This window comes from Schistocerca americana, chromosome 4, assembly GCF_021461395.2.
Source record: "Schistocerca americana isolate TAMUIC-IGC-003095 chromosome 4, iqSchAmer2.1, whole genome shotgun sequence".
In the NCBI taxonomy this organism is placed as follows: domain Eukaryota; kingdom Metazoa; phylum Arthropoda; class Insecta; order Orthoptera; family Acrididae; genus Schistocerca; species Schistocerca americana.
The window spans coordinates 330,927,241-330,942,898 of record NC_060122.1 but is presented as its reverse complement, the minus strand read 5'-3'; the positions used below and the strand labels follow the sequence as shown (position 1 = coordinate 330,942,898).

The 15,658-nt window shown below is 41.7% G+C and overlaps 1 protein-coding gene across 1 annotated transcript in view; it reads left to right on the top strand.

Moving 5' to 3' along the window:
- The window catches only part of LOC124613049 (voltage-dependent calcium channel subunit alpha-2/delta-3), a 622,965-nt gene that overhangs the window by 406,802 nt on the left and 200,505 nt on the right, over positions 1-15,658 (top strand). The window contains exon 13 of the mRNA XM_047141624.1: positions 5,609-5,680. Coding sequence (XP_046997580.1) covers positions 5,609-5,680 — 72 coding nt within the window. The remainder of the gene's footprint in view (positions 1-5,608; positions 5,681-15,658) is intronic.

Sequence of the window (15,658 nt, the reverse complement as noted above, 5' to 3'; positions counted from 1 at the left end):
ACCAACAACCCACAACTGCAACTCAGCACGGAATAGTGGTTCTGATGAGGTCCTAGTACCAGCCTCCACTCAGAATTGAGACCGCTTCTTCTCCCATCATCAAGTCAGCCAGCTGGTGAGGCACACTAGAACAATTTTTTGGCTGGTCGGACAACCATCAGCTGGGTCAGCGTACAATATGGCTGACTAGCCCAGCCTGCAAAACTGACAACCTAATGTTAGTGTTAGATCAGCTTAGATAGTAACCATGTAAAACACAAGAATAATTCACCAGTTGAACCTTTTGCAAATTTGACCCCATTTTTATTTTTAAAAATTACAAACATTTAAATAAGATTATAACACTTAAGCCCAAGAAATTATCAGAGATAATTGCAGAAAACTATCATTTATGCCCAGTACTCTGAAATATAATACCTATATTGACAAACATTGAAACAAGAGGTAATACTTAAACACAAGATTAATCCAAGGTAATTACAAGAAGTTGCCTCCAAGATCCAGTACTCAGACAGCATTAAGATTGACTACTCACTCAAAAGCTTCACTAGATACAAATATTGTGCCCTACCAATATAGGCCCCCCATGAACCATGGACCTTGGCATTGGTGGGGAGGCTTGCGTGCCTCAACGATACAGATAGCCGTACCGTAGGTGCAACCACAACGGAGGGGTATCTGTTGAGAGGCCAGACAAACGTGTGGTTCCTGAAGAGGGGCAGCAGCCTTTTCAGTAGTTGCAGGGGCAACAGTCTGGATGATTGACTAATCTGGCCTTGTAACACTAACCAAAACGACCTTGCTGTGCTGGTACTGCGAACAGCTGAAAGCAAGGGGAAACTACAGCTGTAATTTTTCCTGAGGGCATGCAGCTTTACTGTATGGTTAAATGATGATGGCGTCCTCTTTGGTAAAATATTCCGGAGGTAAAATAGTCCCCCATTCGGATCTCCGGGCGGGGACTACTCAAGAGGACGTCGTTATCAGGAGGAAGAAAACTGGCATTCTACGGATCGGAGCGTGGAATGTCAGATCCCTTAATCAGGCAGGTAGATTAGAAAATTTAAAAAGGGAAATGGATAGGTTAAAGTTAGATATAGTGGGAATTAGTGAAGTTCGGTGGCAGGAGGAACAAGACTTCTGGTCAGGTGAATACAGGGTTATAAATACAAAATCAAATAGGGGTAATGCAGGAGTAGGTTTAATATTGAATAAAAAAATAGGAGTGCGGGTAAGGTACTACAAACAGCATAGTGAACGCATTATAGTGGCCAAGATAGACATGAAGCCCACGTCTACTACAGTAGTACAAGTTTATATGGCACTAGCTCTGCAGATGATGAAGAAATTGAAGAAATGTATGATGAGATAAAAGAAATTATCCAAGTAGTGAAGGGAGATGAAAATTTAATAGTCATGGGTGACTGGAATTCGACAGTAGGAAAAGGGAGAGAAGGAAACGTAGTAGGTGAATATGGCTTGGGGCTAAGAAATGAAAGAGGAAGCCATCTGGTAGAATTTTGCACAGAGCATAACTTAATCATAGCTAACACTTGGTTCAAGAAACATAAAAGAAGGTTGTATATATGGAAGAATCCTGGAGACACTAAAAGGTATCAGATAGATTATATAATGGTAAGACAGAGATTTAGGAACCAGAATTTAAGTTGTAGGACATTTCCAGGGTCAGATGTGGACTCTGACCACAATCTATTGGCTATGAACTGTAGATTAAAACTGAAGAAACTGCAAAAAGGTGGGAATTTAAGGAGATGGGACCTGGATAAACTGACTAAACCAGAGGTTGTACAGAGTTTCAGGGACAGCATAAGGGAACAATTGACAGGAATGGGGGAAAGAAATACAGTAGAAGAAGAATGGGTAGCTTTGAGGGATGAAGTAGTGAAGGCAGCAGAGGATCAAGTAGGTAAAAACACAAGGGCTAGTAGAAATCCTTGGGTAACAGAAGATATATTGAATTTAATTGATGAAAGGAGAAAATATAAAAATGCAGTAAATGAAGCAGGCAAAAAGCAATACAAACATCCAAAAAATGAGATCGACAGGAAGTGCAAAATGGCTAAGCAGGGATGACTAGAGGACAAATGTAAGGATGTAGAGGCTTATCTCACTAGGGGTAAGATAGATACAGCCTACAGGAAAATTAAAGAGACCGTTGTAGAAAAGAGAGCCACTTGTGTGAATATCAAGAGCTCAGATGGAAACCCAGTTCTAAGCAAAGAGGGGAAAGCGGAAAGGTGGAAGGAGTATATAGAGGGTCTGTACAAGGGCGATGTACTTGAGGACAATATTATGGAAATGGAAGAGGATGTAGATGAAGGTGAATTGGGAGATATGATACTGCGTGAAGAGTTTGACAGAGCACTGAAAGACCTGAGTCGAAACAAGGCCCCGGGAGTAGACAACATTCCATTGGAACTACTGACGGCCTTGGGAGAGCCAGTTCTGACAAAACTCTACCATCTGGTGAGCAAGATGTATGAGACAGGCGAAATACCCTCAGACTTCAAGAAGAATATAATAATTCCAATCCCAAAGAAAGTAGGTTTTGACAGATGTGAAAATTACCGAACAATCAGTTTAATAAGCCACAGCTGCAAAATACTAACGCAAATTATTTACAGACGAATGGAAAAACTAGTAGAAGCGGACCTCGGGGAAGATCAGTTTGGATTCCGTAGAAATGTTGGAACACATGAGGCAATACTGACCTTACGACTTATCTTCGAAGAAAGATTAAGGAAAGGCAAACCTACGTTTCTAGCATTTGTAGACTTAGAGAAAGCTTTTGACAATGTTGACTGGAATACTCTCTTCCAAATTCTAAAGGTGGCAGGGGTAAAATACAGGGAGCGAAAGACTATTTACAATTTGTACAGAAACCAGATGGCAGTTATAAGAGTCGAGGGGCATGAAAGGGAAGCAGTGGTTGGGAAGGGAGTGAGACAGGGTTGTAGCCTCTCTCCAATGTTATTCAAACTGTATATTGAGCAAGCAGTAAAGGAAACAAAAGAAAAATTTGGAGTAGGTATTAAAATCCATGGAGAAGAAATAAGAACTTTGAGGTTTGCTGATGACATTGTAATTCTGTCAGAGACAGCAAAGGACTTGGAAGAGCAGTTGAACGGAATGGACAGTGTCTTGATAGGAGGATATAAGATGAACATCAACAAAAGTAAAACGAGGATAATGGAATGTAGTCGAATTAAGTCGGGTGATGCTGCGGGAATTAGATTAGGAAATGAGACGCTTAAAGTAGTAAAGGAGTTTTGCTATTTGGGGAGCAAAATAACTGATGATGGTCGAAGTAGAGAGGATATAAAATGTAGACTGGCAATGGCAAGGAAAGCGTTTCTGAAGAAGAGAAATTTGTTAACATGGAGTATAGATTTAAGTGTCAGGAAGTCGTTTCTGAAAGTATTTGTATGGAGTGTAGCCATGTATGGAAGTGAAACATGGATAATAAATAGTTTGGACAAGAAGAGAATAGAAGCTTTCGAAATGTGGTGCTACAGAAGAATGTTGAAGATTAGGTGGGTAGATCACGTAACTAATGAGGAGGTGTTGAATAGGATTGGGGAGAAGAGAAGTTTGTGGCACAACTTGACTAGAAGAAGGGATCGGTTGGTAGGACATGTCCTGAGGCATCAAGGGATCACAAATTTAGCATTAGAAGGCAGCGTGGAGGGTAAAAATCGTAGAGGGAGACCAAGAGATGAATACACTAAACAGATTCAGAAGGATGTAGGTTGCAGTAGGTACTGGGAGATGAAGGAGCTTGCACAGGATGATTAGCATGGAGAGCTGCATCAAACTAGTCTCAGGACTGAAGACCACAACAACAACCGATATAGGGCATTCATCAACAGTCTACAGTGTCAGCAACATGACAGCCATCTCCCTGTGCGGCCTGGGCTAACAGACACCCAATTGGATGGCCAATATAATTCTAAAACACAATTTAAAAAAGCAGTTTAACAACTCAGCACAATAATGACTCCAGTAGGACTCCTCTTAGTTGGACTCCATCACAGATCCACCAAAAAGCAATACCACAAGCAACTCAAACAATACTGAAACCAGTCATTCTGCAGCAACAGAGATGAACTGCAAGTAATCAGGGGCACACAGAATCCATAAGTCAGTTTGTAAGGTTCCCTTGTGCATGTAGTTGTGACTTATTAATTGTGCAGTGAAATACAGATACATGGTGAAGAATGCAACATTATGTTTTTATGCATGAAGAGCTGACTGCCAGTCCTTTAACCATATTAATGGATATTGCTATGATTAACATAAGATTAAATTTGTCATGGACAACTGCATCATCTTAAGAATGCATGAAATTCCAACTAAAAATATCCACTAACTCTTTAATGTGTTATATGAATGGCTCTGTCATTTATTAATTAATTTGGAAGTTCAGTTATTGCAATCCTCACTTTAGGACCAACAAACTGTACAAAAAAATTATCTTTCTGTAACAATTGTTAAATTGCCCATTAATCTGCAAAAAACTAAAAATAATTGTTCCTCACTGAAATTAATATCAGTCCTAGCATGACTACTTTGTTGTTCTCACATATTGCTATTATAATATTAAACAGAGTTTCAAATAAGTTTTACAGTGCTGGGGAAAACTGCACATTCATTAAACAGAAGCACTATGCAGAAAAGTTATAGCAACTTGTCTAATACAGATATTGGGCCCCCACTCATCTTACAGTTAATTGGAAATAACAGCAGTCTTTGTCCAAACACAAGCTCAGTCCAGCCCAAGTAAACAGCGGAAGCAGCAGTTGTAGCTCACTTTGTAGAGGTAGAGTCAAGTAATGGCAGCCAGCAAAAGAAAAACTGATTGCAAACTAGCCGGTGAGTGGGTTTATATTGGCCCTCAATGGGGTTTCTCATGACCAGCCTACGATATATCTAGCTGCCTTGCCGAAAGTACCATCACTGGATGTGAGGAATACTATGCATACTGATATGTCCGTATCTTCCATTTGCACATCTGGTCGGGTTATTAAATCAGAGATGTAATTCCAGTCAACACTAAGATGCATATTAAATAGATCTTAATGTTTCCTGTGCTTAGGAAGCATTTAAGTATATAACATTGTATGGAATGAATGAAGGTACACAAATACTTTGTATGGAATATTAGATGAAAACAGCAGCTGAGTAGTGTAAGCAGCAAAGCAGTGGTTTTTTTCCCCAGAAGCTCTGTGTTTTTTGTAATATTTATAAGATCTTGATTTACAGTGTATTGAAGAATATGAGTTGAATGGCAGCTGTGGTAGTGGGTTATTACATGATTTATGGGTTGTTAGATAATTTGCAGTAGTAGCCTGCAATGGCTTTCTCCTTGTTAATGTACATCTTGACTTTCAGATTCCTGAAGGTTCTTCTTCAAGATAGGGTTTATGAAACAAAGTGTGTGAATGAATAAGTGAATTATTAGTTACATAATTATTTTTCTTTTTTACATCACTATTTTCATTGTAACTTTCAGTTTTAGTTGTGTTCCTGTTCTAAGACTTCTATGAATTTTCTGTCTTATGCTTTTTTTTTTCTTATTTAATTTCAGCTGCGGCATGATATGATTGACCAAAAGGAGGGAGAGACAGAGCTTAGTGTCAAAATCCACTATGATGAAATGGTAAGCATAATATTTCTTTGTGTTTACTATCCTTCTGATCAAAGAACATCTTTGTCACCACCATTTTTCATTCCCATTAAGCTGGGTGTGGATCCGCTTCATATGTCTGTAGCACTGCAATTGCTACAATCCAGAGGTCTCCAGCAGCCTTGTTTCTAATCTTAGCTCTGTTCAGATGTCTTTAGTAATTTTATCTTTTTTGTTTTATATCATTATAAATAGGAGGTATGGTTTGCACAGGCTGAACTTAGAAGTGGGTGCAGTTATGGAGATGTTCCATCCCAAAGCATCTGAATTTTTAAGTTTTTTATATTCTGTTCTCAATCTCTTGTCTTGGTTTTGCTGATTTTAAGTCCCATTTTCATGAATTCTTTATGCCAAAGATTTAGCTTGGTTTGTACTTCTATTTCTCTCTTGCCTCAAGTTACGGCAAAAACAAAATCATTAGCTATTGGTCCCTTTCTTGCGCCTTTCTTGTGACTTCTTTTAAAACTTTATTCATTTTGATGATAAGGAGGAATGGAAAAATGCTACTTCATTTCTGGAACCCACTTCTTATTTTGAACCAAACTGATCTTCCTTTTAGTACTATTTCACTGTTCTTGGTTTCATCATATAATTATCTTACTGCTTCGATGATAGTACTGAAGTGAGAACATGTGGGTATCGCTGCTTACATGTCAGTCTTGCAGTGAGCTGACTTACTGTCGCACCCATGCACTTTGTTCAGGATATAGGCTACGGTGATAGTATGGTAATGGGAACTGATAAGTGCACATTTGCTGATAATGATTTGTGTCTGCACAGATGAATAATAGAATGAGTGACAAAAATAAATCAGATCACAAAGTCCATTAACCAGTGACTGCGATAATTTGTGTTTGCATTAGAGTTCCTCTCGAACTCTGATCTCAGAGGATGAACACACCTCGGTGATGAGTGCATCATCTGACTTCATGAGCATAGGAGAACAATGGACTCATGTCTGGAATGAAATGTGCTTTCCTTGTGATTGCAGGGTATAATGTATTTCGTGGTCCTGATGAAGTGAAAGTGGAAACAAATAGAGAGTGCCAAACAAACTTCTGTACACATCTGTAGGGAGCTTGCATTAATCTCAACCCATGTGGTCTGTGGATTGAAGTTATAGACTCTCAAAAAACACATATGTACTGTACAGTGGCTCAGTTAACACTCTAATTGTTTTCTGCCGATCCACGCCCGTACATGCCACACCTTACCAGAATTTTGCCTATTAGTAGGTATGTGCACTGATGGATATCTGATGCATCTAACTCAGGCTGGCTATGAGTGGCTTTGGTACTTTCATGCATTTTTGCGGCATGGCTGACAGACAGATCCCACCTTGGAAACCAAAGCTCGGAAGCTGCGAGAAAGTGCAGGTGCGAATCTTGTCTGATAGATGTTTGTTTTGGCATACTTCATTGTGTTGTCAGTGTGAGGGCCTGTCAGGGGTGATTGGGCAGTGGTATGTGCTGTCAGCATGCGGGTGCATGGTGAGTGTGTCTTCATGCAGCTGGCTAGTGACAGTAGCAGCAGGCAGCTTTGCCTATGAGCTGACCATAGCAAAAAGTGGCCAGCTTCAAGACTGTGAGTCACTTGAAAAGATGTCATCTCAAAAAAACACTGGATGAAAGGGAAATGAAGTAAAGTGTTCATGAATTTCTTTACTCATGTGAATACAGTGTTGTCATGTGGATATGGTTCCTGGGACTGTGGTACACAAGCCCAGGGGTACAGGGGTAGATGTCTGGAGCTTGATGGGAAAGGACACGGAAACTCAGCACGGAAGGTAATCTGGCATCAACATCCAACATGGTGGAGGCACAGGGAAACGAACGCAAGTCCAGGAGCTGAGACAGACAAGCCACTGGTTGCGAAGGAGATGGTTTCTGGAGCTTGACTGGAGACGATATGTTGACAATGTGGCTCACTGGAGACAGCATATCTGCAGCAGATGATGGCTGGGGCATTGTTATGACGCAGCACAGGTGTTTGAAATGGATGCAACAGCCAGAGTGCATGACATAGTCCACTGGTAGCTGTGATGGTGGTGGCCTAGGCGCTTGTGGTGAGTGCGGCCTGTGCAGCTGTGATGGCTGGCTGGGCAATATGGCTTGGGGGACGAGGTGCACATTGTGGCACGATGACAGCTGGTGGCATGCATGCGTCATGGGTGATCACGAGTGTGGGTGATTCCTGACTGATGGCAGAGGAAGCATCATCCACTGACAAGTCTTTCACTGGATCGAAGACGTGAACAGCAGCAGGAGCAGTCAAGATGTAATCCAGCTTGACTCGGTTGATCGACACTATGTTTGGCTTGCCACAGCACTTGATATTGAGTATTCTGTTGCTGCAGGTGATGGTGCGGTGTGGTCCCGAGTACGGTGGCCAAAGTGGTGGCTGTACTGTGTCAGTACACAGCACGCCATATATGCAGCACTGTAAGTTGGCATGAACAAACACTTTGCCAGTGTGATACCTCATCAGTGCATGCTGTCATAGGGGGGCCATGTGGGCACGCAGATGTTCTCCCAAGGGAAGGGCCGACACATCGTAGGGTGATGGTATCTCCTCCATAAAATTACCAGGGGTGGTGAGGGATTGTCCATACAAGAGGCCAGCAGGTGAAGCACTGATCTCTTCATTCAGTGTTATTTGCAGACCAAGCAGTACCAGTGGGAGTGCTGATCTCCAGGAGACATTGTGGCAAGTTAGAATGGGTTTAACTGTTCACCGGAGCTGCTCGACCATACTGTTAGACACCAGGTGGTAGCTGGTAGTTCTGTGTAACTGCACACCAGACAGTTGACTGACTTGTGTGAACAGCACACAGTGAACAGCACTATGATCCATTGTGACGTGAGTGGGGCAGTCAAAGCATGCCACCCAGATGTCAATGAAGGCAGGGGCGATGGTCTTGTGATTTCAGCTATGGGTGTTGCCTCCAGCCAGCATTTGAAGCAGCAGCAGATAACATTTGCTAGAAAGGGAGCAGGCCAACAATGTCCACTTGGACATGTGCAAAATGTTGTGTTGCATTAGGAAATGCACTGACGGGTGTGCGGATATGCCTCCCGACTTCAGCATGCTGGCGTACGGTACAGGTGCATCCCCATTTGTGGCAGTCTTTCCGAAGGCCTGGCCAGATGAAATGTGTGGCCATGAGCAGCACAGTGGTGTTGATGCCGGGTTGGGGATGAGGTGCATGAGCAGCACAGTGGTGTTGATTTGTGGCATGAGTGTGACAGCCCATGGACACTGTCGACAGCACTGTGCCGTAATTTCTCCAAGAGAAACAGGCAGTGTTTGCTGTTGAAATGTCACACCAAATTTTGTGGCCAGAACCAGGAATAGGCGCTAACTCAAGTTATATGCTGCTGGAGGTGCCCTGGCAGAGCCTGTCCAGTTGTTTGTCATCCTCCTGTTCTTGGGCAATCTCCTCAAAGTTCACAGGAGGAATGATAATGGCACAAGCATGGGACAAGCAATCGGTAGCAATGTTGTTGATTCTGTAAGTATGGTAGATGTCCATGGAGAACTGTGACACATACTCCAACTGCCGGAATTGGCAAGGTATATACTTAGTATTATTAATCTGAAACATTTGAGTTAGGGGCTTGTGGTCAGTGAAAATCATGGAGGGAAGGGCTTCTATTGGCAGGTGGGAGTACCATATTTTACGAACTGTAAGATGCACTTTTTTCTTCGAAAAATTGCCTCCAAACTTCAAGTGCATCTTATACTCACAGTTAACATAAAAATGCCCAGTGTTTGATTTAAAATACACACCAGTCATAGAAATGGCCATATATTCAATCACACAGGAAACCTATCTCTATCCAGAAACATTGCATTCAACTGGCAGCAGCAGTGTACCGATGTGACAAACATGAGGTGTGGGAATTCACAAGCCTGCTAAGACAGTCTCCCTCCCATGCTTCCATCACAAAACCTGGAACACTGTCTAGCATATGATGCATCATTGCGGTGTACCGTGCCAGTGAATTTCAATTGAAAGTGATTTGTGTTATCAGTAACAGTACAATATTTTTTTTAGTAGCTAGTTTTATAATGGAAAAAATAAAAGGTATTCATATGATGTGGGCTGAATGCAAAATGGCCAAAACAAGAAGATGATGTATTGAAGTTTAGTCAAGGACACCATCAAAATGCCACTGGAATTAATACAAAAATGAATCAAGTACATGCTTGTAAGGTAGCACTACAGTGGAACTTAAAAGACTTTAAGCATCGAGTTGGTTAGTGCTACAGGTTTATGAAGCATCATGGATTTAGCATGCAAATGAAAAGCTAAATATCTCAGAAAATGCCACAAGAGTATGAAGAAAAAATATTATTTTTCCATCACTTTATTATTCAGCATTGAAAGAAAACCAGTGTGGAATTAAGCCAAATAGCAAATGTGGACAAAGCTCCTCCGAAATTGGATTTCCGAATAACATAACTGTTAGTGCTAAAACTGTAACTATAAATACAAGTGGACCTGAAAAAATGCACTACACTGTTGTCCTTTCATGTTGTGCTGATGGTACTGAACTTAATCCAAAGGTCATTTTTGAGCGCAAAACAATGCTAAAACCTTTTTAATTACCACCAGGTGTTGTTGTTGTTCACACTCATGATAAGGGCTGAGGGTTGGATGAATGAGGCTGATATGAAATTATAGATTAACATCATCTGGGAGAGAAGGAAACATGTTTTATTAAAGAAGAGTTCTCTTCTTGTGCTAGATCAGTTTAGCAGTCATTTGAAAAATTGTGTGAAAGTGAAACTGAGCTAGGAAAACATAGATCTTGCTGTTATTCCAGGAGGACCTACTTCACAATTGCAACCTCTTGATGTCTTGATGCTTTTCCCCATTGCAGCTGTCCAGTTAACAGGAGCCCTTCGCTTCAAGTCGCCCTGTGTAGCACTGCAGTCAGAGGTTCTAGCACTTTGGCGGCATTGGGTAGATGGCGAGCTGTACCTTGTCTAATAGTGGTGTAAATCTACTAGGGGTGATTAAATGCCCAACAAACTCAGTTTGTCTGACCCCACATATGCTTTTCAAGGTGTCAATGATGATGCCAGTCTTGCTGAGATGCTGAAAGATGGTCGTTAGATGGCTTGATGGAGTTTGAGCGACTTCAAATAGATGAGGATGCTGTTGAAGTATGTGAAACATGACAGTAAGCCTCATAAGAACCTATCCAGGAAACACTGCCAGGTCTGGGCAGCATTCTGATAATTGGTGTTTTGTGAATGTTTTCAGGTGCCATAGGATCCAGTGTGAACCCCTTCACACAGTTTTGCTAAATATAACTGAGTCCACCAAGGTGTGACTAAAATCCTGTTGGTGCACCGTTCATGTAGTTAAGGCACAATAGTCTGTACATAGGTGCCACAAGTGCACTAAGTGCAAGGCAGAGGACCATGGACTGCTTGATGATCAAAATATGCTCTGTCACAACATGGCCTCAAACACAGGCTTTGCTACAGCGAGTTTCTCAGGCATGGGTTGACATGGACAGCTCGAGGTGGGTGGGCTGGGCGTAGTTATGATGTGGTGGACTGTCGAGTATTTTACTTCCTTCAGTGCACCAAGTGGGTGAGTGAGCTCTGGAAATTTGTCTAGTATGTTTGTGCACTATTTGGATGACTTCAATGGATAACACTGAAGAAAATGGCCGGCCGTCAGTGTCCCACTATTTTCAGATTTGTTGTCAAATTGATCAGCTGGGCATTCGCAATGTCAGCCAATAAGTTGTAGTATTTGAGGAAATCTGCACCCAGGATTGGGTTGTTGATGTGAGCCACAGTGAATGTCCACATAAATGTGCAGTGCCATCCAAGGTCCAAATCTCAGTGATATGTGACATACGTTTTTTTTGTTGAATTGTCTGTTGCAATAAGAGACAGCACCTCAGCCTTCAGATGGTCTCTTAGCATGGATTGGGGAAAAATAGAAAGATTGGAACCCATGTCAACAAGGTACTTCACTCTGCCTGCCCATTCCATTTTGAAGAGATGCCTGGATATTGCTCTGCAGCCAGATGCACCTAGGCCTGGTTGCAGTTGGCATTTTGGTGCTAGCAAGCAGGCCAACACTTTGCCGCTTTGATGTCAAAGTGTGAATGATACCAGAAAAAACCACTCTGCTGCTGCTCTGGCATCATCAGTGTACACCAGAATGGCTGGTACTGTGCTGCTGGTTGCACAAGCTGGCTCAGTGGCAGTGGGATCAGCTACCACTATGGCGCATGCTGCCCTCTGTCTGTGAGTGGGCCAACCAGTGGACCTGCATGATGAGTGCTGCCATCTGTGTGGCCAAGTATTTTACTAGGTGGTGCAAGTCAGGATTCAGGCCAGTGGCTGCAGGAGACACTTGGCACTGTGGAATCAAATTTGCGAGTTGATCTGTGGCATTGTACAGTGCTGTGACAGTGCTATTGGGCACCATGCACCTGATCAGCCAAAACCCATGATGACATCCAGCTGCATTTCTGTTTGCATGGCAGTGACTGCCTGCACATCCAGATAGCACACAGTAGTGAGTCCAGCAACATGTTGGACAGTGTGAGGCTCGACAGATGGCGCAGAAAGTGAGATGGCCTCTTTTCAACGCATTCCTCTTGGTGCAGGAACTGATGTACTCGTTGTTCCTGTAATGATGAAGTTCACTGGATTAACTCCTCTTTTAGTCACTTATATGTAGACTGCATTGGCGGGACAGTGATAATGTGTCACACTTTAACCGTGTGGTGTTGATTTAGCTATCCCAAGAAGCATCTGAATGTGGTGAGGTCATATTGGGTGTTGTTGCTCAGAAAAGCAGCCTCCATGTTGCTGAACGACGATTGGGCCGCAGGGCTAAAAGGGCGGCAGCCTAACCGCACCCTTCCTATGCTTGTTGCTGCTCCTGTAACAGTGGGTGGTGGTGGTGGTGTGGCCATGCTTTGTGTGTGGAAGTTTTCCTCAGCTGGTTCGGGGTGGGCAGAGACCATGCATGCAGAGTGTGCCTGTAGCTTGCTCTCCAGCCTCTGTTTGCCTGCTAGCAGCTCATCTATTGTCTTTTGTCTACTGTCTATTGTCTTTTGCAGTTCTTCCAAAGTCATCATCTTGCTTTAGCACCTAGTTCTTGATGATTTGTCCATAAACAAATCACTCTTTGTTTACAAGGATGTAAGTGTTAGATCACTTGTGGTTCTGCTACATTCACACTGATGAAAGTCCATCACCACGTATTTAGCCTAGTTATCATGTTGGGGTCACCAGCAAAGTGGGAACATGTGGATATCACTGCTTACATGCCAGTCATGCAGTGATCCAACTTTACTGTCCCACTGAAGCACTTTGTTCAGGATTTAGACTATGGTGATGCTGTGGTGATGGGAATTGATATGTACACATTTGTTAGAAATTTGTTTATTCTGCAAAAATTACTAAATGAACAAGTAACAAAAATGAAATCAGATCACAGCGTCCCTTAACCGGTGATCGCAATAATTTGTGTTTGCATAAGAGCTCCCCGTGAACACCTCTCGTGGAGTGTGTACACTCCTCGGTGACGAGTGCGTCATCTGATGGTATGAGCACGGGAAAACAGTGGACTCGTGGCCAGAATGAAACTAGCTTTCCTCATGGTTGTGGAGCACCATGTGTTGCGTGGATGTGATGAAGTGAAAGTGGAAATGAACAGAGAGCACCCGACAAACTTTTGTATATATCTGTGGGGAACTCACATTAAGCTTGACTCACATAGTCTGTGGATTGAAATTATAGAGTCTTGCAAAACACATCTGTACTATATATCATCTTAGTTCACACTGTCACTGCCTTTTGCTGACACATGCCCATGCGAGCCACACATTGCCAGAATTTTGCTTACGGTAGGTATGTGCACCAACAGATTTCTGATGCAGCAAACTTGTGCCAGCCATGATTGCGTCTGATCCATTCACACATTTCTGTGGCACGGCTGCTCCTGTATCAGGAACTTTTTTAATACTAAAACATTCCCATATAATCCCAGTTATTCTCATCTAGCATTCTCGTGCCAAAAGTTGATCTTTAAAGTCCAAAACCATGTTAACTCTCATCACATATAGTATCAATAACTTTTCTTATTTTATCCCGAGGATGAATTCATAGATTTTTACTCCATGGGATAACAGAGTTACATTTGAGTAGTTGGTGCACTTCTTTTTCAGTAATAGACTCCTGACAAGCTGCTTCGGGTCAAATTAATTTCTCTTTCAAAATTCTACTTGGAAGTGTGTAAAACCATTGGTGCCCAATCTGTGCAAGATCATTTCTTCATTGAATTTGCCTTATCCAACAGGCTTATTATATTTCATTTTATATACCACTATCCTCCTTTTCCCACCAGATCAACCTATCTGTGTTTACACTAACACAGTCATGTAATTCATTGTTAACAGAGTTTTATCTCTGTTACACTTTAATGAAGTTTCTCCATTACACTTCAATAAAGTACCAAAACGCATATGGGTTTTCCTCGTCACTGGGAAGTTGAACTGATTGGGTAGATTCATTTTCAGTACTTCTACTCTTTATAATGTTATTTAACAATTTTTAATTCCTATCTGATGTTATTCTAGTGTCCAGAACTTCCTGGAATTCCTGATTCTCAGCTTCAGCTAACTGTAAATCGCTTCTCATTTTTCTGCTTGTAAACTAAAACTTATCTTTCGCTGCACCTGAATTATCGTGTGTGTGTGTGTGTGTGTGTGTGTGTGTGTGTGTGTGTGTGTGTGTGTGTGTGTGTGTATGTGTGAGTGTGTGTGTTGGCTGATGCAGAGTTTATAATGCATTGTTCTTACTTGTGATGGCCTTTTTAATATCCACATTCCACCAACCTATTTTCTTAGGTTTTTGTATGTGACTCTATCATCTACATATCTACATCCCACATCTTTTGTAACTACCACCTCTCTCGCAAGAGTGTATCACTCTTCATATTATGATTTTAGTTCTTCATCTGGCAACATCCTTCATCAAAATTTTTCACTTGATTCAGAAAGCTGCCACATTTTTATTTTGGGGTGCTTTTGTTACAGGCTCTGATATATATATATATATATATATATATATATATATATATATGTCTGTTTGTGTTTCTATCGACCTGCCAGCGTTTTCGTATGGTAAGTCACATCATCTTTGTTTTTAAATATATTTTTCCCGTGTGGAATGTTTCCCTCTATTATATATATATTGCCTCTGCACTTCCACCTCGACTGACATCTCTGCCCAAACTCTTTGTCTTTAAATATGTCTGCTTGTGTCTGTATATGTGTGGATGGATATGTGTGTGTGTGCGAGTGTATACCCGTCCTTTTTTCCCCCTAAGGTAAGTCTTTCCGCTCCCGGGATTGGAATGACTCCCTTAAAACCCACTTCCTTTCGTCTTTCCCTCTCCTTCCCTCTTTCCTGATGAGGCAACAGTTTGTTGCGAAAGCTTGAATTTTGTGTGTATGTATGTGTCTGTTTGTGTTTCTATCGACCTGCCAGCGCTTTCGTATGGTAAGTCACATCATCTTTGTTTATATATATATATATATATGGTAAAGTATTTTCTGCTGAAATCATTTGGAATGACTTTGACTTCATTTATGGCCTTCCATACTGCATCTGTTATTACACTGGTTGTTTAATCTGACATACATCTTTTGATCTTATTGAAGTCCTTTTTCTTCAAGTGGGGTTGCCCACCATCAGGTTGTTTCTTCATGCAAAGATTCAGTAGTTTTTTCCTCTCTCTGGATTCTACTTACCAACCCTGATGGCCCAATGTACATTAAGATCCTGTTAATTAAGGGTCAGACACAAGCAGACACTTGTAAAGGCAAATCTGCCAACTTATGTATTAAAATTGCAATGGGCAATTTTAATACATAAGTTGGCAGATTTGCCTTTACAACTGTCTGC